Below are 26,116 nucleotides of genomic sequence, written 5' to 3'. Positions count from 1 at the left end.
GCAGGTGAGCGAGGGGGCCGGGAGGGACCCGGGGGCCGGGAGGGACCCGGGGGCCGGGCGGGGGCCGGGAGCCGGGGAGGGGCCGGGGGAGCCGCTGCTCGCTCCGGCCCGCTCCTCCCGTCCCATAGGCTTTTCTTTGTGGGGAACGGGGTGTCTAGAAGGCCAGACCAGTTAAAAATACGGGATGGTCCCCTTTGTCTTCCCCGCCTCCCGGACAACTCGCGCGCTGTCAGTCTGTCTCCGTGTCTCCGTGTCTGTCCTACTCTTTCTGTTTCTGTTCTCTGGCTACTTCACTTTCCCTTTCTCTCTCTGCCTGTTTGCACCTTCATTTCTCTCCCACCTTCTCTTTTCCTCTGTCTCACTTCCTTGCCTCTCTGCTGTTTCAGTCTCCTTAAGTTTCTCTAGCTGGCTGTCTCTCCCTTTAAGGCCCGCAGTACTGCCTGAGGAGGCAAGGCTTGATATTGTCAGACTCTTCCAGGTGGGAGTCCCTCTTCACAGAGGAGAGCTATGACATCCTTGTCCCATCCGGGCGGTCCCTGGATGGGATGAAGAGGCCTTGATTACTGGGTACTGGGTGCCTCTCTCCTGCCCCTCCCTGAATAGGTGCAGAGGTAAAGAGTTAGTGGCACTTAGCATCCCTCAGCCTCCACACCTCTTTTGAATCTCCCAGAAGGCTCCTCGAGTAAGAACTGAGGGCCAGGATAAGACTAGACTTTCCGTTCCTGCTTTCCCAGGGCCCTGAGAAATAGGTAAGGCAGGTGGCGCATCCCCATTTGACAGGTGAGAATGCTGAGGTTCAGTTAGAGTTGGACAAGAAACCAGCCCCCTAGTCTCCTTCACCAAGTTCCTTCTGCCATACTGAAGCACCTTTTCCTTTGTAAAGTCAGCAGATCCTCTTTCGCAGCCAGTTCTAGGAGGCTTGGGTACAGACAGGAGTAGAAGAGGGAAGTGTCCCTTCTGTTTTGGGGAGCAGCCTTCTAGCTATTCCTGGTAAGTAAGGAGGGTGTACCTCAGACTGAGCAGACAGTAAGCCCCCCTGCCCTCCAGTGCAAAGAGAAGACCAGGGATGAGTTGATATTGCTGGTATTTTGTAGTTTGAGACCTTTCCTATCTTTTCCAACTTCCTTAGCTTTCTTCATTTAGCTTAAAAGATTAATTCAGCATTTATCATATTTAAATTTGGCAAGTAAGGAAACTGTGGCTTGAAACAGAGAAGTGACTTTCCAAGGGTCTCCTGGCAAATTAGCCGTACATTAGAGCTCTAGTTCATGTTCCTTTCCATCACCCCCTGTTGCCTCTGGAAAGTAGGTTTGCCAGAGTTGAGGAGTGGAAGAAAAGCTGGAAACAGATGAGCACCTGGGGCCCTTTTGGCAGGACTGTGCCCTTACCACCTCTCTGACAAGCCCTGGGACGCAGTGGTATAAACCCACCCATAATACCGGGGCATGCCTGGGACCAGAAAAACAGAATGAAGGAAAGTATGCAGAAAAAAGGGAAACCTTTGTAGTTGATGAGGTTTTGTTTTGTTTGCTTGGTTTTGATTACCTGAGGGAAGGGATTTGGAGATTTTTTTTCCCCCAGGAGTACAGAATTGCCCTGAGGAAGTTATAACTAGGTTGTAACCATTGCTTCCCCTTGACTTTAAGAAAAGAAAGCATGCTCTTGATGAGTCTGTTATACTCTTAGATCTGGAAGGGCCCTAGGAGAGAAATGGTGTATGTCAGAAGGAGTCAGTGGTATGTACATGTTTTAGTGTGGGATGGCTGTTTTCCTCTTTTAGAGATTGTTCATTCATCCATTTATTCATTCAGTGAATATTAACACTGTGCTTGGCTCTTCAGGCACTGTAGAGAGGCTGCTGGGGGAGACAGCAGCCCCCACAGACTCTGATTTTTGAAAATTGACAAAAGTCTTTTTAAGTAAGACAATGTAATCTTTGGTCTGAGGACCATGAATCTTGAATGTATAGACTGTTCATCCTTCCAAGTTGGAAAAAATTCTTTGGGATTATTAAAAACAATTAAAAAAAAAAAAAAACACAAAACTAGGTAACATCTGGAAATTGGCAGAGTAGATCCAGAGAAGAAGCGTGGTGCCAGCTTGAGCAACGTGAGTTGAAAAGCACTTCCCCCCACCTCTCTTCAGTTTTTTTTTTTCCCCTTGAGAAGAGAAAAGGGGCGGGGGGTTGTGGGGAGAAGAGAAAGAACTTGAGGTCTTGAGGTTGGCTAGACCACATTTAGAATTCCAGTCAGCTGGTTAATTTTTAAACTGGGGCTGTTCTTCTGGCTGTAGACCTGATTGGAAGGGCCAGGGTGGGTTTGGGAATTCGTTTATCCTGGAAGAACTCTCCTGTGTGTCTTGAAACCCCATCTTAAATGCCGAAACTCTGGGAATTGCTTAGAGTGACTTCTTCTTAAAGAGCTCTTCTTCTGGCATGTCCTAGTTGTAAATACAGCTGTGCTGTGGGACCTGATGTGCTTAGGTGAGTCCTCAAGCGGGAGGCAGAGAAGGCTATGTTTTTGTGAATTAGCCATGAGTAATTAATCCCTCCCTGACATCAAAAGTGGGGTTTCAGGGGGGCAGTTTGGGGCTACTTTATGGCTTTTGGTGAGAAGTCTGTTTCATTACTGTTTGCCCAGGCCAACCCAGAGCTGTCTTCAAGTGTACCTCTTCTTGTATCCAGGAAATGTCAAAGCCAACTGCTTTGGGACTTGGCATTTTCTAGCATGTGCTGGTCTACACCATGGTTTCCATGTGTCAGACTTCATATATAGCCTTGATTTCAGTTCAAGCGAAAAAAACAAACACAGTCTTTATTGACAGTCTTGCTCTATGCCTGTGCCTTGTCTCTGTTAGTCCTCCACAGAAACCTGTTGGTGGAGATTGCTGTTGTTACCATTCCCATTGTATAGATGAGGACACTGAGCCTTAGAGACTCCTGTGTGGCTGCATAGCTGCAAATGACAAAGCCAGACTCAGTGCCAGGTACCCACTGGGAAGTCTCCTTGGTAAAGTAGCTGATGCTTCCATCAGCCATACAGCAAGCTTGGAAGGAGTAAAAGAAGAGAAAAGAACTGTCTGTGAAGCTTACAGTTCAAAGCAAGTTTTTGAGCTCAAGAGCAGTTTTTAGCGCTGAATTTTCAAGCCCCTTCTGCTCTTCTCTTCTTCTCTTACCAGCCTCCCTCCTTCAGAGCACACATACCTTCCTTCCTGCTAAGTTACATCTTCCTCAGGAAATCTCAGAAGAACGCCCATCCTCCTGGTTCACATAACTCAAGACTTGGCTCACCTTTGGACGTGGTCTCATTCGTCACTCTCATTTACTTGCCAAACAGCTTGTGAAAATGAGAGCAACCCATTTGGAGAACTTAACCATTATCCAACTGCAATCCAGTCTCCTCCTGGGGCTCATGATATTGAATTTATGTTTTGCTTTTGTTTTTTTTAACAGGGCCAAAACTGGTTTTTTCTAAGCTCCGAGTCTTAAAATACTATGCCATTCTGTCCCGGCACTTTGCTGCACTATTGTTATTCGGGTGTGCTAAATTCCTTTTCTTGTCATGTGTCCCCTTCCTACTTCCTATACCCCAGGCCCCGTGCTATAATGAACAAATGCTCCAGGGCAGCCACAGGTCTGAGGTCCTGGGATTGAAATGGCAGCACAACCCAGGTGAGACCAAAAGGTAACTTTTCAGGCCCTGCCATTCAGGGCTTCTGTCTGTTGGAGTGACAAAGAAAAAATGGGCACCATCCTCAGGGTGGTCTTGGGGCCTGATGTTTGGCCTAAATAGAGAGAAGCCAGGCACTGCTGGTCAGAAAAAGGGCCTATTCTAGAGGGGCTTTGCGGTTTCTCTTGTACAGCTTTCTAACTTTACCCCCACTGCCCACATCCAGGCCTGCACCAGCTTTTACATCTAAACCAGCATAGCTGTCTTCTAATTGATCACCCTGCCTCAATCTGTTTTCCAAATTGCTGCCAGAATAATTTTCTAAGACACAGTCATAGTCAAGTCGCTACTCTGTAGAACTTTCTGTAGCTCCCCGTTGCCTACTGAATGAACTTCAGCTTCTCAGCCTGGGCATTCATAGAGGCCCCAGTGCCACCTCATTTCTGCACCTTCCCCTAGGCTGCAGATGGTATTTCATACCATCTTGAGAACACACCCTCAGGCACTCCTCAAGCCATCCAGGATGGGTTAATTATTGTGTCAGATGGGCCTCTGCCCATGGAACTCACTTTCAGTGGGAAGGGCAGACACATGGGTGCTTGCAGTCCTGTGAGCTGAGGGCTGTCATGGAGGAATGGATAAATGCGTTGGCAGCACCCTGTTCCACTCTCTGTCCCCATGGGAGACCCTCCTTCCTTGGAGCTCTCTGTTGACTTGGCTGTTCCTCGCTTATCTGAGCATTCTGTGTCCTGTTTTGGTTAGTCATGATTGTGTCTGTCTTCTTACCAAACGGTGAACTCCTCCAGGACAGGGACCTGCCTTCCTTTTCTCTGCACCTGCAGTGCCCGGCACAGAGTCCACTCCAATCAGCACAAGTTGAACTCACCAACTTTGGGAAGTCAGGGGCATATGCTATGCTTGGGGAGAAGAAGCAGGGAGAACAAGGACTCTGTAGCAGCAATTTGTTTCAGAGCAGAAACCTGCAGGGAGAAGGCAATGGCACCCCACTCCAGTACTATTGCCTGGAAAATCCCATGGACAGAGGAGCCTGTTAGGCTGCAATCCATGGGGTCGCTAAGAGTCGGACACGACTGAGCAACTTCACTTTCACTTTTCACTTTTCATGCATTGGAGAAGGAAATGGCAACCCACTCCCGTGTTCTTGCCTGGAGAATCCCAGGGACGGGGGAGCCTGGTGGGCTGCCGTCTATGGGGTCGCACAGAGTCGGACACGACTGAAGTGACTTAGCATAGCATAGCATAGCATAGCATAGAAACCTGCAGTGAGTTCTGGAGGTTTCATTCAACTTTGTTCATCTGGAAAAAGTCAGCATTCTATATCTCTCCCTTGACTAGAAGAAACCTCACACTTGGGGGAAGTAGCTTCCAAAGCCACGTTCTTCTTGCTTTGGTAATTTTAGCTCATTCAGGGCTCAGGTCCCAGCTTGGCATTGTCGGTCCAAATAGATCTCTTGCTCCAGAAATGCTTTGGAACTTCTACAAAGTTAGCAGCGAAGCAGGGGACTGGGCGATTTCATATGCAAAGATTGTTGCATGTCATCAGTGGGAGACTGCCAACAAAAGGATTTTTTTTTTTTTTAAAGCAAGTGAAAACTTTTAAGTTTTGACGTGTTCTGCTGATGTACATTGGAGCAAAGATTGGAACTTGCCTATTGTCATCTGTTGCTGATTCTACTGAAATATTAACCATTGAAAGTTCCTTCTGATGTGATTTGTTTAAGAACCACATATTTGTTGCAACTAAATAGTAAGTGCTACAGAGTACTTCAGAATTCTGGTTCACTGGATGAAAGGAAAAAATTGCCCCATGCAAGCTGAGGTCTTGCTCTTTTGAGTGTTTCTTTTTGGTTGTTTTTGTTATTCAAGAGCACACTGGTTTTTATTTTTAAAAACACACCAGAAAAGTAGAGTTCAAATTTAGATCTTTGGCTCCCAAGATTTATTCTCTTTCCACTGTGCCTACCTGCTTTGTCTTATAAGCTCCCTTGAGAGAGAAGATGTGTGTTCTCTTCATTTTAAAATGCTTACCAGAAAAGCATCCATGCCCTGAAGAACTTTTCTCTGGTTCATGTTAGCTCCCCAGCTCTTGAGTTACACTAGGTGGTCAGTCTTACACTGGAGGGAAACACAGGAGGAGGAACAGACTTTGTTTCTTGCCTTCAAAGACCAATTCACTAAGTATTTATTTAGTACTCACCAGACTCCAGGTTCAGTGCTGGGAATTACCATATACATACTCTTGTCTACATCCTTGTGAGACAGGGCTTCTTGTTTTACCCCAGGAGAAGAAAGCTACTCAAACATTTAGTGGCTGCTGTAGGTGCCAGGCAGTGCGCTAAGGTCTTCCCATATACATGAAGCTTATGGAGAACTGTGATCAGGGCAGTCAGAGAGTATGATACCCATACTGAGGTGGCAATGGTTGTGATGGATCTGAGATGGACTAAGGAAGGAGACGCCATGGGATCTGGGAACTGCCTGGTTGTGGTGACGTGTGTGCTGATGATGTGGTGATCTGGGCTCTGATCCCACTAGAAGAGTAGTTGGTTAGAAGAGGAGATGATGAGTCTAGTTTGAAACAAGATGAATCTTGAGGCCTGTGGGACATCTGGGCAGATAATCTAGGAGAGGGATTAGGCATGTGGTCCAAGGTTTAGGAGAGTGCTCTGAAGTGGGGCTGAAGATCCCAATGTAGAAATCATTAGTCATGGGCATGGTGGGGTCACAGAGGGAGAGAGGGGTCAGAGGAAGCAAATGGTGCAGAACTCTTTAGAATGCCAGCATTTAGGGGGCACAGCTAAAGAAGAAGAACCCCAAAAGATGACTGGGAAGAAGCAGCCAGAGATGGACTAAAAATCAAAAGATAAACAGGAGAGATGGATGTTCTAGAAATGAAATGAGGAGTGAAGTCTTTGTATCCTAGATCTAAGTCTATTTTTGTTTCTTATAACTACATAGCAACCACTTTTTCCTCTGAGCTCACTGGTGAGACGTAGGATAGGACAGCTAAATAATATATAAGCAGGAGAAGACAGAATCCGCTTGGGGTGATATTTTGGTAGTTTTGGATGTCTGAGTTTTGCCCCAGTAGAGGAAGGATCATATCTGTTCTTTGGAGTCCCAGAAGCAAACCTAGGTCCAGAGACTGGAATTTATTGGAGTTGGTGGGAAGACTATGATAAGAGCAGATAAACACTGCTTCCAACATGTAATGAGCTCCCTGTCGAGGGAGGTGGACATTCCAGAATGAACTCCTGCCCTATGATAGGAGAATTGGTTAGATGAGCTCCTCTCCCAGGTCACTTCCTTAAGTATCAAGTAGGAAGTATTAGAGAGCTGAAAGAAGAGAGGCTTTGAAATCAGGCAGCCTGGGTTCCAATTGTGACTCTGCTTCCAAGCTGTGTGACCTTAGGGAGATCACTTCTCTGAGTTTCAGGTGCCCAAACACAGAGATAGTCATGAGCTACTTACCCACTATATTATTGTGTTATTAGCAAGGTAACATGGGAGTTATCTGGCACATAGTAGGTACTCATTAAATGTAGGTAATTGATAAGGACTGTGATGGCTAAGCACTGTGGAGAGAACGGCTTGCTTAGTGTGGGTACCACCATTTATGGTAGAAAGAAACGATTTAGAGGACCAAGGAGCAGACAGGGTTAAAATTTAATTTGTGTGTGTTGTAAATCCTCCTGGGGCTTGACTTTAGCATAAAAGGCTTCCCATCTCACCCCATGATTTTCCTGCCTGTGACCCTATGGTGGGGCCACTTATTACCCTGGCACAGCCTGGTAAAGCACATGAGGGTAGCTAGACAAATGAGTCAGCAGGTTGAAGGTTCCTAGTTTTGTCGGTGCCCTAACCCTGTACCCAGGCCTGGGAGGCTGTGATAGTGAGAGCCTGAAGACCTACCAAAAACCTGGTTGTCAGTTCTTCTCTCCCTTTTTGGATCGACTCATCAGGACACTTCTTCAGACAAGCCCACCTGGAGGGATGGGATCATCTGCTCTTATCCAACACTGCACAGAAGAGAAAGAGAAGTGGAATTCCCTGTGGCTGTCCAGTGATCACACAGCTGGAAGGAAATCTTGAGGTTTTCTAGTCCAGTCCCTATTGTTTTACAGAAGAGAGAGTTGAAAGGAAGTGACCGGTCACCCGGAGAGTGAGTTACAAAGCCATACCTCAAACCCTTGTCTCTTGATTTCTTTCTGCTTCACCACAGCAGGGTACTCATCTTCTTCTTGTCTTGATTAGATACAGTCCTAAAAACTTGGTAATTTTGTCTGCCTCAGATGATATAGAAACAGAGGCCAGAGAATGAGAGATATACATGCTTTTTCTGTGGCATGTCTGTTTGTAAAGCAAATATAGACTTTGCAGGGTTTTTATACATTTGAAGAACTTTAAACTGGCATATAGATATTTTTTGAAACAAAACAAAGCCTATGTGAAATGGTTTCTGTTTAGCCTTTCAGAATTTCATCATAACCAACAAGCCCACACCATATTAAACTCTGACGTTTGATTCTTTTAATTATCCAGCATGGTTTTATGTAAAATGGAAATCAAGACAGTGCCTTTCCCATTGTAATTGTACTTCTAATTCTCCAGGGGTCTCTTCACTTTTGAAGACAGACTTGCATGGGATTTCCTGTCTACCAGCCTGTTCTCTAAAACACTATCTGCTTATTACCATGCCTCCATTTTTTTTCAATAGTGTAAGTTTAATGGGATGTTTCTCCCTCTTAGATGAATGACAGACACCAAGTTCTCTGTATTTTTGAAAAGCAGCTTCTACCACATTTTGTGGCTTTGAATAGGGGCTCTTTTGGAGGATCATTTAGGGCTTGGTGGTCTTGATAAGCTTGGAGTTCAGGAGGTTGGTATTGAGTCACACTTGTACTAAGTTGAGTTTGGGAATTTATCACAGCATTTTCCTGGATGTAGGCATGGGCTTAGGAAAAAGGCTGGCACTTGGGAGATTATATTGATAAACTTGTCATTTTATATGTGCCTTTTAGTTCAGTTGAGAAAATTACAACAACTTGGTAACTTTTCTCCTGTTCCTATAGGATAATTAGGTAATAGAAATGGCCCAAGTGTCATGCAGACGTGACTGGAAATTCTAGCTCTGATATTTAGTAGTTTATGTCTTAGGCAAACTGCCTCACTTTGAGCCTCAGTTTCTGCTTCAAAAGAATCATCATGGGGATTAAATATATTGATGTTAGTAAAGAATTTGGCATGGGGCCTGGTGTATAGTAGATGCTTACTCAATATTTATTGAATAGATGAATGTGGTTAGCTAACATCACAGAAGCTGGAAAGGAGGATGAGATAGTTGATGCCCAAATCCTTGGTGGTTTTCTTGCCCTGGAAACGAAACAATCAGGAAGTCAGAGTCAAAGAAGACTGTCTCTTCAGAGGCTATGTGTATATTTCTGTTTACACTAAAACTGACTCTTGGGTCTTAAGTTTGAAGTAGTTGCAAAGGTGGGTTGACTATAGAGAGTTTTCTTCATCCCTTTGAGTCCATTGCTAATTTCTTCCGTGGTTTCCTGGAATGCAAAGCCAGACACAGACTCCAAAGCCGTATTAAAATGCCACATGAAGCCACCTGCTGTCTTAGATGATCCACACTATCGTTCACATTCATTAATGTGACCAGTCAAGAGTTATAGCTTCTCATCACCCTGTGTTCAGTCTCCTCCTCACACCTCATCCATCTTGCTCACCACTGCCACATTAATCTTCCCAAAACATCTCCTTCATCGTGTCTCAATCTGTGTTGGATGCCTGCAGTGGTTCTCTGTGCCAAAGGATAAAAGCCAAGCACATAACCCACAGAACAGCCTCATCGCTGCTATTCATTGAACACCTTGGACAAGAAAGGCACAGTGCTTGGTGTTTTATAAGCATCACATTTTGGAAAACAGTTTATCATCCCAACCTTAGAAATAATGAAAGTGAGGCTCAGACAGGTGAAGTACTTGCCCGAATTCCCACAGTCAGCAGGTAGCAGAACCAGAGTTCCAAACTAGGACCACCTAATTCGCAAGACTAGGCTGCTTTTATTCAGTCCGGGGCCTCCCTCTCCCAACCAGTTCGTCCACTTCTTACAGTGCCACTGAGTGTTCTATAATCTGTGGACTAGAATGGATGGGAGGCATCATCTTTAGCTCAGGGTGAGGATTACGGAGACCTGGAGATGTGAGGTTTGCCCCACATGAGCCAGCATCTCTCTGAAAGTCAAGCCTTGTATTCTGGTTGAAATTCTGGTACATCCTGGGTTGTAAGGATCTGAAAGACACAGACCACTTAGCAGAGTGCTCAACCCAGAACAAGGGTCAATGAATGTCCACTGACCCCAGAATAGGACAAGTGGAGGTCTTAGATCTTCTTGAGCCCTCATCCAGGGAGCACATCCAGGAAGCCCTCATCCAGGGAGCACAGCTCAGGGAGAAGACTGATGAGCATTAGAATGGAGCCAGGAGGTAGGTAGCTCTCAGAGCTGCCTCAGGATCCCCATGGCCAAACATTGGAGCAGCCAGGACCAGGTCAGGGAACAGGTGACTGGGGAAACCGTCTGCTTCTGCTCCCTTCTGGAACTCACTCCTGTCACTCAGACCTTCCTGTACTGATCATCCTACCTTTTCAAAGACCCATTCAAGCCCTGGGGTCTGGCCAGCCTCATTCTGTTGTGCTTGGTAATGGTTACTTCTGTCTGGGGATTTTCTGAGGCCACAGGGTTCTTGTCAGGAGAGCAACTGTTAAAGTGGTCTTCTGCTTTGAACTTCAGGCTGAGGGATTTAGATGTTTTTATCCAGAGTCGTCATTCATTCATTCAGCATTTATGAATATGGCTCTACTGTATTTCAGGCATGTGTTTAGAAAGAAAAGAGTGTGGGCTTGGGAGGCAAAGAGATCTAGACCAACCCTGGCTCTGTACCTTCCTGTCTGCTTGGCTTTAGGCCCTCTCTGAGTCTCAGCTCTTCTCTCATGGGAAAACTGCAGCTAGTACTTAATTGCTGGGTTGTTGGGAAGTATAGTAGTATGTGAAAAGAGCCTTATAGTGGTATCTGGTAGGTAATACACATCCTAAAAGTGGTAGCCTATCTTTTAATTGAAGTATAACTGACATAACATAGAATTCATCATTTTAACCATTTTAAAATGTGTACAGTTTAGTGTTCTGTGATTATCTTCACTGTCTAATTCTGGAACATTCTTATCACTCAAAAAGAAATCCCTGTTACCCGTTAAGTGGTCACTTCTCATTGCCGCTTCCCCCTCCATTCCTGGAAAACATTAATCTACTTTCCATCTCTATGAATATACCTATTCTGGACATTTCATATAAATGGAATCATACATTATGTGGCCATTGTGTCTGGCCTCTTTCACTTAGCGTAATGTTTTCAAGATTCATTCATGTTATAGCAAGTATCAATACATTCTTCTTACAGTTGAGTAATACCCCATTGCATGAATATATCACATTTTTTTCCCCATTCATCAGTTGATGGACAATGGATTGTTTCCCCCCTTTGACTATTATGAATAATGTTGCTATGAACATTTGTGCTCGAGTTTTTGGTGGACATGTTTTCATTTCTCTTGAGTATATACCTAAGAGTGGACTTGCTGGATCCTACAGTTATTCTTTTTAACCTCGTGAGAAACTGCCATTCTGTTTTCCACAGTGGCTGCCCCATTTTACATTCCTATCAGGAATGTATTAGGGTTCTAATTTGTCCATATTTTCTCAACACTTGTTATGCTTATCCTCTGTTCTTTTCTTTTTTCTTTTTTTTTTTTAACTGTAGCCATCCTAGTGAGTATGAAGTATATCTGATTGTATTCTTTTTGATTTGTGTTTCCTTAATGACTGAGGATTTTGAGCATCTTTTCATATGCTTACTGGAATAGCTTCTTTCTGTTATTCTTTCATTCAATATTTTTTGATGAGTCCCTATATTGTATGACCAGGCTTAGAATATGGGACCTGCGGTGTAGTTATTCACACTCCAGTGGGAAAGGTAGACCTCAAAGCAGATGATTGCAACACAGTAAGAAAACAGGCTACAGAGAAGGTATGCGCAAGGTGTAATAGGACCTTGAAGAAGGAAAAAGGAGCTGAGTGGAGGTTGAATGGAGTTTTTCAGACAGGAAAGGAGAGGGCATTCCAGTTAGATGGAAGAGCATGGAGCTTTGCGCATAGAGATGGGAGCAGGACTTCTGTCATCATCTGGGGAGTAGAGCTCTGCCAAGTGTCACCTTTCTCAAGCCAGGTGGCTGGGCAGGTCTCCACCTCTTGGCGCAAGCCTGCAGCAGCCTTGGGCCATCAGCAGGCTCTGCAGAACTTTGTCATGTGCTCTAAGGACAGGGCTCTGATGCCTTCAAGGTACATGTACTCAGCTAATTTGATCCCACCTGAAGCCAATATTCTATCTCCATTTCTGCAGAAAGAGATCGGTAACACTCACTGACACAGCAGCTTGCCTGACTTCTCACACCTGCAGCCTAGCAGATCTGCACTTGGGATCCAGGTTGTCTGACTTTCCTGCACCTGCAGGCTGAACCTTAGTTCTTCTTACCTTGGCATTCCAGGCCGTTTATTCTCCAAGCTCAGCCGCCATAACTTCCTTTCTTACCTCTCTTCCTGCCTATAACTGAACCATCTTTTGTAACCATTCCAGTCTAAATGCTTTTGCAGTCTTTACTTTTTTTTTTTTTAATTTCTATCCTTTTCCCTCTTCTTGCCATCCCTAAATGACTGTCCTTTTATGACTGCTGATGGTCCAAGTGCCATTCACTTCACTCAGGTTCTTAACACACAGAATTGATCATCTTCAGGGCATCCTGGCAGTGTGAGTAGGAATTATTTACTTCAGGTCACAGATGAGGAAACAGGATCAGAGAAGTAAAGTAAGTTACCCAAGACCACCTTGTAAGTAAGGAGTCTAGCTCAAAGGGTACTTCTTCTCCAAAGCCTGCCATGGTTTGTCCTGGCCAAAGTGATTGATCTCCCTTGCCCCCAAGGTCCTGTAGCAGCTACTGTCCCCTTATTCAAACTCAGTATTTGAGGTCTTCTCTCAGTCGTATCAGAGAGTTTTTCTTTTTTGTGGGTTTTTGTCTAGTGTCCCTAACAATGTTCATTCCCAGTGGCCCAAGGCCCCAGCTAGGTCCTGCAAGTGTAGTTCTCAGTAAACATTAATCTGAGGTATAGGAGGGAAAGTGCTGAACTCTGGCTACATGGTCTGAGTTCTCACGCTGTTCAAGTTCTGATCCTCATTTCCGTGACCTTGTGTAAGCATGAACTGTCCAGAATGGGAACCCTGCCTGTCCTACTCCTCCTGCATCCCTGGGCCTGCTGGCTTAGTGGACAGATGCATGGATTTACCATTTGGAACCTCATCTCCATCTTGAAAGCGTTGAGTGAAATGATCTGAGGACTGCTCTCAGTTCAAATATTGCCCAGTTTTGTGAGTCTGAAGGATTGCTTCTCTCCATACCAACATGATTCTGAGCTTCAGAGTTTCAGCTCAGGGAGGCTGAGCATAGCTTGTCATTTCTAGGTTGGTGGCTGCATCTCAAATTTTTGCCCTTGAACTTGTCAAACTGAAGACTAACCCAGGAGCTTTGCCTCAACACATTCAGAAGTCCTGATACCACCCTCTCATCCCCTGCATCTCTCTCAGTTTCTTTGTTTCTTCACTTGCAAAAACACCCACCCATCCCATTTCAGGATAACTTCATTTGAAGCACTTTCACTGAGTTTTACTTTTAACAGCTTTTTAATTTAGAAAGAAAGAACAATGGTTTAATAGGAGGGTAGCTGCTGTTCTTTCAGAAAGACCACAGTCCCTGCTGCTGTTCATTCCTACTGCTACTGCTAAGTCGCTTCAGTCGTGTCCGACTCTGTGCGACCCCATAGACAGCAGCCCACCAGGCTCCCCCGTCCCTGGGATTCTCCAGGCAAGAACACTGGAGTGGGTTGCCATTTCCTTCTCCAATGCATGAAAGTGAAAAGTGAAAGTGAAGTCGCTCAGTGGTGTCCGACTCTAGCGATCCCATGGACTGCAGCCTACCAGGCTCTTCCGTCCATGGGATTTTCCAGGCAAGAGTACTGGAGTGGGGTGCCATTGCTTTCATTCCTAACCCATCTATAAAATGTAGGTACAAAGAGAACAAGAACTAGAACCCAAGGATTTCACTAGTGGGAAAGGCCATTTTCATCTCTGATCAGGAGACTGTTAACAAAGACCGTCTTCTTTTCCTCGGCATTTCCCTTCCACTCTGTACCTTTCTGAAGTCATTCTTTCATTTTTTTTTAAATTGTAGTATCTTTATCCACCTTTGCTTAGGGAAGTAAGACAATTCTGAGCATGTTGACCATGCCAGTTTTCACATCCTGCTCATTGCGTGCCTGGTGTCTGAGCTGTGCTCTGTGGGTGTGAGGTGTTGCTGTCACCCCCAGAGGACACACTTGAGATCACGCGACTAGGGCCTCAGTCCCCACTCCTCACATTATCACAGAAGAGCTGAGTTTCACACTGAGGCCTCTCTGATACTGGAATCCTACTCTTGAACAGCTGGGGCTCCATTCCTAAGGCCATTTAGGAAGATTTGGCATTTGATTACATTCTGAAATAGTTAAGTGCTTGTGAACTCTGAGAATTCTCTTTCAGATAATCTGAAGTTGAGTTTAAAGAGTAAGAAAGAGAGAAGTAGCATCCCTTTGTGTAGCCCCTTTGTAGTTTGTAGTGCTCGTCAGTGTGTGGTGTTGTCACACGTAAGCACTGGGTGAGATGCCAGAAGCCTGTTTTCCACTTCCTGGCTCTTCCTTTCACTCATCACACTCTTTCCATCCTCACATGTAAAATGGGAGAGTTGGACCACGTGGTCACTGAGGCCCCTCAAACTCTGTTGTCTCCTGATTTGATATCAGTAAAAAGGCAGTGAATGTTGCTTGTTCCTCTTCCTGTAACCATATTAACTCGACTAGTCTGTCCTGTGTCTGGGCTGTGGGGAGGCTCCACCTCAGCTCCAGTCCAGGCTTTATCTTCATAAGAGCCATCATCCCTTCATGCTCTTTAGTACCTGAGCTGGCTGAAACCCAACAAGTTTTCCTGGGAAGTCCTTTGGCTTAAAAAGATCTCGATTGTTGAGGAATTTGTGTGCTAGTAAAGTTAAAAACATATCAATCTAAGGGCCATTCCAGTTCCAAGATTCTAGAACTCCATAAAAGGCCACCCTTTAAGATATACTTAGGAAAACCCCTCAGCACATTCATTGGGTTCTATTTCAATGCTTTGCATGGTAATGCTTTTAGCATATACCCTTGATCCTCAGGACTTCCTGGTGGCTCAGATGGCAAAGCGTCTGCCTGTAGTGCGGGAGACCTGGGTTCGATCCCTGGGTTGGGAAGATCCTCTGGAGAAGGGAATGGCAACCCACTCCAGTATTCTTGCCTGGAAAATCCCATGGACAGAGGAGCCTGGTGGGCTACAGTCCATGGGGTCATAAAGAGTCGGACACAACTGAGTGACTTCACTTTCACTTTGATCCTCAAGCTTGATCTGCACTGTTGCTCTCAAGAGCCCTGCACGAAGGAGGGAACATGTCTTGGAGTGGTTGGCTTTTCCTCTTTAACTGGTCTGGCCTCAGTCATTCTCTAGCATTTGAGGTTGTGGGCATTTTGAGCATTTTGACCCATAATGAACCTTATTTTTTTGATATGCATTTTAGAAGACAAATCTGACCTTGAAAACAGTGTGATGCAGAAGAAAATAAAAATCCCCAAACTTTCTCTCAATCTCGTAGAAGAAGATGGGGAGGTTAAAGATTATGGGGAAGAAGATTTACAGCTTAGACACATCAAGGTAACAAACTCTTTCCTCTTTTTGAAAGTATGGGGGAGCATTTTTCAGATCTCTGATAGCTGAAGAATTCCAGTCTGGCCTCCTCTGCCCATGTAAATGTCCCCTGGTGTCACAGGCCATGATCTGTTCACGTGGTGAGAGACTTGGGCCAGCTGATAGGAGTTGGCTGTGCCGGCTGACTTTCCAGGGAGCACGGTCCTGTTTGGACCATCTGTGCAGTGTCATCACCACTGAGGGCCTGGAAGGGGCATTTCCTCCGGCCTCCAGCTCCAGAGAGGTCACTGCTGGGCTCCAGGAACCTGAGGTGGATGTTCTTGGGCAGCAGGTCAGGGCCAGCCACTGTCAGGTTGCCCCCTGACAGCCAGGAGTAGACTCATGAGCAGAGGCGGGTGTGCCAGGCTCACACAAAAGGGTTAATGTGATCCTGGGTTAGAAGAAAAACTTCTGCATGAGTTGCATTTCCTTTGGTGTGAGCCCTAGTGGGTCTCCTCCAGCCTTTACTTGGAAGCCTGCTAAATAGCTTGTCCAATAAGCCAGATGTTTATTCTGCACAATGGGTGCCCCAGCGGAAGGGAGGCAGAAGAGGGACACTTTCAGCTTTGACCACAGTCTGATTTTGGACTCAGGTTAAGGACATTCCTGAAGTGTAGTGCAGAAGATTCAGCTGAGTTGAGTTCATGCATTCATTGCACCCCCACTGTGGCCCCAGCCCTGTGCTGGTTCCTGGGGTCACAGAGATCAGACAGACATGGTCACTCCCCTTGGGGTGTCCTAGTGTAGTACCGAAGTTGGGTATCTAAAGTGATCAGTACAGTTTTAATGAATAGATTCACTTAGACTAGTAGCACTTTATCCCAGTCGATAAGATGACAGGATAGGATTTTGTCATGTAACCTAATCCCAGAGTCATGGTTCTTTTTTGTTTTTTCCAGAACTTTCAGGAGCTTATTGAGAGGTTAAGGCAGGCTCAACCTGACATAGTTAAGTTGTCTGGAATCTTGTGTCTTTGGTTGTCTGCACTTCCCACAAGTGCCCCCAGTCAGGAGAGTCCCTAGCCCTCCTGCCCTGGGTGAAGAATTCAATTGGTCCCATAGCTTCCACTCCCCATCTTGGAAGCTTTGTCCACTTGAGCTGGAATTTCCTCAGGCAGCTTAAGCCCCAGCCCCTGGGTAGTCCTGGTTAGTTCTCCTCTCACTAAACTGTCCTCTCTCTATCCACTTCATGCTGAGCTTTAGCTTGGCCAGAGTTCAAGGAGAGACTGGCAGGGGTGGGGGAAGGAGCCTTGTGCTCTAAGTTGGGCTTTAAGTCCCAGGTCCGATTCTGTAGCTCAGCATGTGACCCTGAGTATAGTCCTTCTCTTCTCTGAGCCTCGATTTCCTCACCTGTAAAATGACGGAGTTAAACAGAAAGAACCTTCCAATATTAGTATTCTTTGAACTTTTCAGTTAAGTAAACATTTATCAAGCCCCTGCCAGGTGCCAGTTCTGAGTAGGCAGTGGAGAAACAGAAAATAAGACACAATTCCTGCTCCAGATTAGAGTCCTTAGCATCCTTCCCCACTGGAGCATTTTTCAGGAAAACTTTATTTGGTGGAATGCCCTTTCTTGGGATGGGGGTTGAGGTGGGGAGAAGAGGCCTTTATGTTTTGTTGGTGTAGAGATTTGACTAGTGACCCCCCTGGGATGCCTAGGCTTGGCCTGATTTCTCATGGATTCTCCACAAATACTCCTTGAATACCCACTGTGAGCAGATCACTGCCCGAGCCCTGTGGGTGGGCTGGGGGACTGGGGAGTTGGGGAGGGCAGTCATGGTATGAGATACATCCAAGAGGCAGAGTGATGGGGATGGGAAAGCGGTGGCCTGGGAAGCCAGAGTCCTGCCTCTGTTACTCACTGACCATGTGACTTTGGGCAAGACACTTCCCCACTCGACCTCTGTTTCCCCATGTGTAAAATAAAGAGCTTTGTCTTAAGTGTGTGCACAGAGTTTCTGCAAGCACTGATGTTCTATGGTTCTGTGATTCTAGGATTGTCTGGGGACATATTGAGCCGCAGTCCAAGACAGCCCCAGCTGCCCTTGCCTGAACTGACTCTCGTTGTCCTACACAGAGACCTGAGGGGCGGAAGCCGAGCGAAGTGGCGCACAAGAGCATCGAGGCAGTGGTGGCCCGGCTGGAGAAGCAGAACGGCCTGAGCCTGGGCCCCGGCGCATGCCCGGAGGAGGTGTTCGTGGAGGCCTCAGCGGGCGCAGGGGACATGGACAGTCTGGAAGACGCCGGCGTGCCCCGGGCTCTGTATGAGGAGCTGCTGCGCAACTACCAGCAGCAGCAGGAGGAGATGCGCCACCTCCAGCAGGAGCTGGAGCGGACTCGGAGGCAGCTGGTGCAGCAGGCCAAGAAGCTCAAGGAGTACGGGGCGCTCGTGGCCGAGATGAAGGAGCTCCGTGACCTCAACCGCAGGCTGCAGGACGTGCTGCTCCTGAGGCTGGGCAGTGGTGAGTGCCCCCCCTCCACACCAGCCACCTGCCACCCACCACGGAGTGGGGCATGGCGTGCCGACTCCTCTCCCCGGAGGGCGCCGGGGAGAGGCAGACCCTGAGGCGAGGGAAGGGCAGGGACGAGGCTCAGCAGGTCCCCCAAGAGAGAGGCCCTCCCCGCTCAGAGTGAATCTGACAGGAGCTTTGGAACGCAGCAGCCTTAGCTATCTAGAACACAGTGGGCAGCAGTTGGAGAGGGGCCTCAGAGAGCAAGAGCTGGAAACGTATTTGCCACCACCCATGTATGCATTCATTCAGCTCCAAGGGGGCTTTAAGATAATGAAGTGAGTTAGACATGATTCTAGGAAAACTTGCGTTACTTTAAGTCAGAAAGAGGTCAGAGCCATGGGAAAGATGTGGATAAGATGAGAGGAGAGTTCAGAAGAGGGAGACTCCAGGAAAGAGGTGGGCTTCCAAGGGTGGGGAGTCTTTTAAGGCCCAAGAGGTGGCAGAGGGCAGCAGTCAACACTGCGTGTACTAAGAAGGGAGACTACATGTGTGGTCAGGACAGGTGACTGAAGGCCTGGAAACCCTTACCAGCCGGAGTGTCTGGGTTTGTTTTGGTTGGAATGAGGAACACTGAGTTTTTGAGCAGAGAGGCACATGACCTTAGGAAGATTAGTGTAGAAGATATGTAAAGCTACTTTGGTTTGCTCATAGAAAAACTTGATAGGCTCTTACACTGCAACTAAACTTAACAAACTTAGGTTTTAGATTTTCTCATGTAATTGGGCTTCCCTGGTGGCTCAGCTGGTAAAGAATCCGCCTGCAATGCAGGAGACCTGGGTTCGATCCCTGGGTTGGGAAGATCCCCTGGAGAAGGGAACAGCTACCCACCCCAGTATTCTGGCCTGGAGAATTCCATGGGCTGTACAGTCCATGGGGTTACATAGAGTCAGACACGACTAAGGGATTTTCACTCTGACTTTCTCTCTCTCGTGTACTATGGTTTAGAGGCTGGAATCGGGAAATCTGAAAGGCCACCACTTTGCCAGCAGGGAGAAATGACTGCTTACCTGAGAGGAAAAGAGAGAAACACTCTGAAAAGCAGAGGGCAGTCAGTGTTGAGCAAATCAGGATAACACAGATTCATAGCCCCCACCTTCCTTCAAGACAGTCGTTAATAACCCTGCGTCAGTGTTCTTTGCTTCAAAAAGGGAATAGACTAGTCTAGAAATACAAGTGCCATCCCCAAAGGTAAATCCAGTACAATTTTATACTTAGGAAGGAAGGTTTGTGTTACCTAGATAGTAGATTTACATGTAAGAGCTTCATTCCTTTCTGATGTTTAGATAAATGTGCTACCTTACTTATGTTGATAGGTCCCTCCTACTACCTAGAGTATGTTCCCAAGGCAGTGTCTCAGATCTTCAGGGTGGCCTAAGGAGTCGGCCAAGAGGCCTTTTCATGCCCTTGTCACAGAGAAGGAAACTGAGGCTGGGACTTGCCCAGAGTCCTTTGGGGAAGCAGAAGCAGTGCTCACCTCAAACCACATCCCCACTTCCTAGGCGAGTAACGTCCCCACTCCCGGACTCTGCCTTGAGAGGCGCACAGTGACACTAAAGGTCACATGTGGTGTGCAACATAAAAAGTTACTAAAATTTTTTATCAAAGAGAAAACCTAACTGTAAAAAAGTGTGATCTTGGGAGTGGCAGTGGGAGGGCAAGAGATAACTGAGATTTTCAGAGAGAAAAAGTGTTTCCTAGTCTTTGGATGAATAATTTTTATTTTCATTGCATTCTGTACACTACATCTTTTGTAAACTTCTTGACGGGGGACAAAGCAAACATAAAAACAAAATTTCTCCACGTCATTATTTTTATTCCCAGGGAAACTGCCTGTCTTATATAATCATGAACTTCGTTTAAACTCCAGAAGCCACTCCTGACCCTTGAGTGCAGTAAGGCACTGCACTTTTATCAGTATATGCCTCTTCGGGCTTCCCCAGTGGCTCAGCGGTAAAGAATCTGCCTGCAGCGTAGGAGATACGGGTTCAATCCCTAGGTCAGGAAAATCCCTTGGAGGAGGACGTGGCAACCTACTGCAATATTCTTGCCTGAGAAATCCCATGGACAGAAGAGCCTGGTGGCCTGTAGTCCATAGTGTGGACAGAGTCAGACATGACCGAAGTGGCTGAGCCTGCACGCATGCATGCTCGTTCACGTGCCTCTTTAGTCTTAAAACGCCTAGATAAACGTGGCCCCAACCGGGGTTCAGTGTCTTGATCATTCTAGGCACTCCCACCCTCAGGCCTTGTGCCATCTTGAGGGCCAGTGGCTGGCTCTTCTCTGATCTGAGTCACCTTCTGATTAATGGATTGAACATAAGTCAGCTTAAGCCACAGTTACGCATAAAGCACCCACCACATGGGGTGCTCTGTGCTCCAGGGATCAGGGTCGTCCCGGAAAAGTCACATCTGATCAAGCTGTCACTGACCTGTGAAAGCTTAAGATCCATTGATTAACAAAAGATAAATCCCCAAGAGTATAATAAAAAGCTGTCTACTCTAAGGGGAGTTTGTATGTTTTCATGGAGGTAGTCTAGTTTGGTCTGGTCTAGTCCTTGGAACCAGGCAGGCCTGGATTCAAACCCAACTTCCCCACTTCCCAGTTCTTTGGGAACCTTCTTTCCTTGCTTTCTTCCCTCTTTTCTCCCACAAATATTTACTGGTCTCCACTGCATGCCAGGCGTTTTGCTTAATGGGGCTTCCCAGATGACACTAGTGGTAAAGAACCCACCTGCCAATTCAGGAGACACAAGGGACATGGGTTCAGTCCTTGCATTGGGAAGATCCCCTTGAGCAGGGCATGGAAACCCACTCCAGTATTCATGCCTGGAGAATCCCATGGACAGAGGAGCCTGGTGGGCAGCAGTCCATGGGGTCGTAAAGAGTTGGACACAACTGAAGTGACTTAGCAGCAGGTAAAGTTCAATACATTTAAGATACAGCCCTTGCCCTCTGCCCTTGAGGGTTTTAAAGTTTGGTGTGGGAGAGACAGCTACTGATTCAGTTAGTGCCAGCGCAGGGACAGAAGCTCTGCTGTGAGGCAGTGGAGGAGGGGCACCCACTGAATTTGGGAGACTGGGGAAGAAAGGTTTCCTAAAGAAAGTGGCTTCTAATCTGAGCCTGATGAATACATTTTTCTTACTCAGGCAGGAGTGAGTGAGTGGGAAGAGTGAGGCGCAGTGTCGGCAAAGGGGCCTAGACAAAGTCCGATGTCTCTGAACCTTGGTGTTCTCATCTGTAAAATGGAAATAATAACATCCCTCTTACAGCATAGGGATATTCAGCATCCTACCTGGTATTCTGTTGGTGCTATATTACCATAAGCACCTTTTCCCATACCCCTAGCGGGCATCAGACATGGTCTGATTTGGTTTTTAACTCATCTTCCCTAACCAGTCAAAGTTGTATGACCTTGAACAGGTTTACCAACTTCTCTGCCTCTCAAGGTCTTATATTATAGGAGAGAAAGGGGGCTGTATACGTATTTCTTCATTCAGTCAGTTCACATTGACCACATGCTTTCTGAGCCTAGCAACCTGGGGAGACACAGAGAAGATTCAGACCTTGTAGGCTGGGGAGGGCACAGTGATGGAGGGAAACACGTAAGCATGCAAATGAAATGCAGAGAATGCGGTTCCCGGGAAGCGGCTGGCAGTTGAAGGTGGAACTCTCTCTGGATGAGTCTGGGAAAACATTCTCTGCTGTAGCAGCCCCTGTACAGTACACACCTCCCAGAAGGCAAGCACAAGGCGGAGAAGAGCCAGGAAGGGGCTGAGAGACCGTCCTTGAATCTCAGCAGTACATCCTGGTCAGGGGCTGATGTGTGGCCTGGGCTGCACCCTCCTTGCCCCCGCCCCCCTGGGGACTGGCTCAGGCAGTGCTCTTAGAGGCCCACCCTTGAGTATTTTCTCCTTTCCATGTTGCCAGGGGACCCATCTCAAGGATGCTAGATCATCCACAGATTAGGGATGCTCAATTTTAAAAAGAATAACTGCTGACTCCTTCAGGCATTGGGATCCTGCAGGCCATAGACGGGAGGGAGCAGAGAGCAGGAGCCTGAAGAGGACCTCTGATTGGTGAGAAGGTCCCGTAGCAGCCAGGACCTGTGATGGTACACCTGGTGGAGGTGAGGGGCAGCAGCAAGATGGTATAAGATGTTTCAGAGACTTCGCTGGATGACTCACTTATTCATTCTTTCATTCATTCCACAAATAAACACAAGATATATTTAACAGAGAAAAATTCTCTAGAACATGGAGTCAAGGAGTGGCAAATGAGCTTAGAGAGGATGTAGGCTATTGCCCTCGTGTCATTGATGAGGAAACAAGCCCAGAAGGTGTCACAGGTCTATTTCCAAGGGTCTCCTGACACCTGGTTCTGAGAGCCTCTCTCTGGGCCCTTGGCCACACGCCCTTGTACTTCAATGTCATTGACATGGGGGTGACCCCCAGCCTAATCCCCCAAAGGACATCTCTCTGTAAAACAGAGCTTTCCTTTTGTATGATCTTAGCATAGGAGGCAGCTCTCTCTGATGGAAAGGAACCTCACTAACTCTGAAGGTTCCTTCTCTCCCAGCCTCTGTGACGGTGTCAGAATTAAAAGGGGAAGCGTGTGTAAAGAATTCATCACTGTAACCAGCATATTGCAAGTGTTTACTAAATGCCAGTCTCTTTCTCCTTTCCTGCCCTTGCCTGTTTGTCTTCTCCCAAAGAAATAAATGCCAAGGACATGAAAAGCATGAAGATCTTCTAATTTATAAAATACAGATTTATTTGTGTGTTCATTCGTTCATTTATTCTTTCATTCATTTATCATTTTTTAAGGGTTGTGCCAGGATTGTATTAGGTGCTGGAGATACAGGAAGATGGTCCCTTTTGAAAACATTCATGAGCCTAGGGGGTGAGAGTGATGTTTATTAAACCAAGGCTTGGCAGACTCAGAGAATTCCAGGGGTGTGAGGGGAAGCAGAGCAGTGAAAGCCAGTGACAAGGGTGAGCTCCAGTGTAGGAGAAAGTAAACTCTAGCATCTCTCTTGAGTTCCCCTCAGCCAGAGTCCTTGTTCTTAGAAGTCAGGGACCAAAGCTCAGATGTTACCCTCAGCTGTTAGCACTCTAAGTACCTCTTACTAGGTAAGATGGTTTTGGTGTGATTCCGGTACCGTTAGTTCAGCTAAGGTTGGAAAAGGCTCAGTGAGGAATGTAGAGGGGGAGACAGAGTCCTTGTCTCCAAGCTGCACACACAGCCCGAGGCGGAGCACAGACTTGAGCTCGGGACAGAACATAGCAAGTGCTGGATCTGCAGGAAGGAGGCAGAGGATGGCTCTAGATTTTGTGTGCACTTTGTAGGGAAGGTAGGTGGAAATGATGAATTCTGACCAGAAGAGGAATAGACGTTAAGAATAATAACAGTAATTCACATGTACATGACACTTGACAGGCTTCAAAGACCTTGACATTTTTATCTCATTGGACTATTCCAGTAGCCTTATTGCAAGGCCAGGTAAGCATTATCTCCTTCTGAGAGAGGAGAAGGCAAAAGAAGAGATAATGCCCCTGTTGGCCAGATCACAAGCTGGTTGAAACTTTTGAAGGAGAAAGCCATTGTGGCCTGCAGATCTGTCTTGGCTCTTTAGAGCTGGGTTTCTATCACCTCTGTTCCCCTCTGGGCTCGTGCCTTGTGTTCTGTCCAAAGTCCGTTAAAATACCAGCTTTGATCTTTAAAATCCTTTGCGGTGGGAGCTGGATTCTTTCAGCACAGGTCTCTGGTGGTGCCTTTGAAAAGCAGCGAATGTCAGCCAAATGCCTCCTGCTGGCTCTCCCCTGCACTGGAGGCAGCATGGGCTTTGGCAGCAGATAGTACTTGGGTTTGAATCTCAGCTTTCGAATTCTTTAACTGCGCAACTTGAAGCAAATAATTTAACCCTTCTCAGCCTCTCTTTTCTCCTCTGTAAAATGGATATCGTAAAGCATATCGCACACGGGCAGGAGAGCCTGGTCACTGACTAGGAGGTCAGAGATACTGGAGTTTTGAACACTGGCTTTTCCATATTTTGATTGTGTTAACTTGGGCAAGTTACTTAACTTCCTGGGCCTTAGTTCCTTCATCCATAAAGTGGAGTCAGTGACAATACCAGCCACTGTGGTTATTAAGAGGATTAAATGAGCAAAGGCACGTACAGACTTCTGCCCAGGGCCGGCACATAGTAAGTGCTCAGTGAGTCCAGCGTTAGTGATGCAGTACCATTTGAGTTTGCGCATGAGATGTGTGTACGGCACTTGGCGCACAAAGGCGCTCACTGCCCTCCAACAGAGCGAAGGTGTGGTTGTCTCGGCTTGTCTTAGTCTTTGGTCAATCCAGGTCTCCTAACGTCTCCCGGGGGTTGCTACTTTCCCTTGTAAGTCCTCAGAAATCATATTTGAATTGTCTGTTTTACAGCTATGCCTGGACTTGATTTCAGGCTCGCTGGTATATAGTGTATTGAATTCTCCCGCCACGCGCTTTTCCAGGACAGAATTCCATCTTCCTATCTCCAATCCTCAAGCACTCCTTTGGACCCCCTTGAGTCTTCAGTTTTCTCTTTGTCACAGCTCTCCTCCCAGGGCTTGTTCATCTCAGAGCTCTTTTCCATTTCCTTCAGCCTTCAGTTCACTCTCACCAGTACACGGGAGTGCTCACAAAAGTTGGGCTTTGAGAAAGGACTAAGAGGATAAGTGGGAGATACCCATCAGGTCAGGTTTTCATGTTCCCAGGACCCAGCAGGTCCACAACCTGTCACTGTCTTGCTTACTGGTGGGCTGGGGCCCAAACTACCGTGTCTTGTGCCCCTCACCCTGGGTGGCAGGCAAGGGTGCAGCAATGAGAACTAGAATTGTTTCTCTTAAAGATATGGGCCGTCTTCCCCTTTGAAGGACTTTGTGCACTCTTGACGGGATCAGCATTAGCCACAGTTCACCCTAGGTTGTTTTAAGATCCGATTTCAGAGTAGCAGGACAGTCCAGGCCCCTCCTTCCTCTTTATCCGTAGAGTTCACTTTGCTGGGGCAGTGGGGAGGGGGCTGAAGGATAGCTCCAGGCTGTCCCTTTGATCCTGATTGGGGAGTGGGAACATCAGGAGTCACTGGGCTTCTCTCTGTTGCCAGAACAGGAAATGTGCTTCTCACTTAAAATAGGGCTTTGCCCGTTGGCCATGGGCTTTCTTGTGGCAGGCTTGTTTTCTGCTGGCTTTGCCAGTCCGAGGAAACGGAGGTGGGAGAGCTCTCCTTCCAGGCAAGGGCTGGCCCCTGTGAACACCTGCTGTGGGCCTGATACTAGCTGCTTTTCGTAGAGAAAACCACCTCAGGAGTAGACAGGATCATCGGATGAGGACGCGGGCCCAGAGAGGAAATGAATGTCTCAGACAACAGGAGAAACTGATAAAGATTTGGAGTTAGGAGAGATGCTGGCTTATTCGGGAACCACAAGTCACCCCTGACCGAACTGCACAGAGGAGAGGTAGGTAGGAGGGACAGCCAAGGCTGCAAAGGCAGGTGAGGGCCCCTAGAACTGCCCCAGCCCTTACACAGGTGGATGCAGGGGCTCCTCCCCTCGGAGGGGCCTGTAGCCCATCCACCTCAGCATTGCCCCTTTGGTCATGGGCTTCAGGGACAGAGGGACAGACTGGAGCTGTCCCTCAGCCCCCTTCCCACTGCCCCAGAAAAGTGAACTCTAGGGAGAAAGAGGAAGGAGGGCCCTGGACTGTCCTGCTACTCTGAAATCGGATCTTAAAACCAAACAAATCAACCAACCCACATTTAGCAAAGATGAATCCCATTTAGTTCCTGCTCTAGAACAGCTCATGGCCTGAAGGGGAGAGACAACAAGGTCAGAGTCAAGGATTGACTTGTTTGGGGGATGTCAGCACCACCATGAGGAGACTCCGCCTCCCCTAACCTCTGCCCTCGGTGTGCCCTCGCTGTGCCCCACAGCAGCCCTTCAGGAATCTGAGGGCAGCCTTTGTGCCT

The 26,116-nt window shown here is 47.0% G+C and overlaps 2 protein-coding genes across 7 annotated transcripts in view; both read left to right on the top strand.

Moving 5' to 3' along the window:
- Nucleotides 1-26,116, top strand: part of AGBL4 (ATP/GTP binding protein-like 4) — a 1,466,590-nt gene that overhangs the window by 1,213,273 nt on the left and 227,201 nt on the right. The gene's annotated exons all lie outside the window — the stretch shown is intronic.
- The window catches only part of BEND5 (BEN domain containing 5), a 49,520-nt gene continuing 23,516 nt past the window's right edge, over nt 113-26,116 (top strand). Inside the window, exons 1-4 of one of the 6 annotated variants that reach the window (XM_010834440.1) lie at nt 117-990; nt 7,652-7,851; nt 15,441-15,574; nt 17,683-18,067. In XM_010834440.1, coding sequence (XP_010832742.1) covers nt 15,470-15,574; nt 17,683-18,067 — 490 coding nt within the window. In that variant the 5' untranslated portion in view covers nt 117-990; nt 7,652-7,851; nt 15,441-15,469. Of the gene's footprint in view, nt 2,483-4,904; nt 7,852-15,240; nt 15,575-17,600; nt 18,068-26,116 lie in introns of those variants that run through there. The other 5 variants (XM_010834439.1, XM_010834437.1, XM_010834438.1 and 2 more) reach the window with 5 other exon arrangements.

This window comes from Bison bison, unplaced genomic scaffold, assembly GCF_000754665.1.
Source record: "Bison bison bison isolate TAMUID 2011002044 unplaced genomic scaffold, Bison_UMD1.0 scf7180017864033, whole genome shotgun sequence".
Classification (NCBI taxonomy): domain Eukaryota; kingdom Metazoa; phylum Chordata; class Mammalia; order Artiodactyla; family Bovidae; genus Bison; species Bison bison.
The sequence above is the reverse complement of the archived record's forward strand: the minus strand, read 5'-3'. Positions and strand labels throughout refer to the sequence as shown.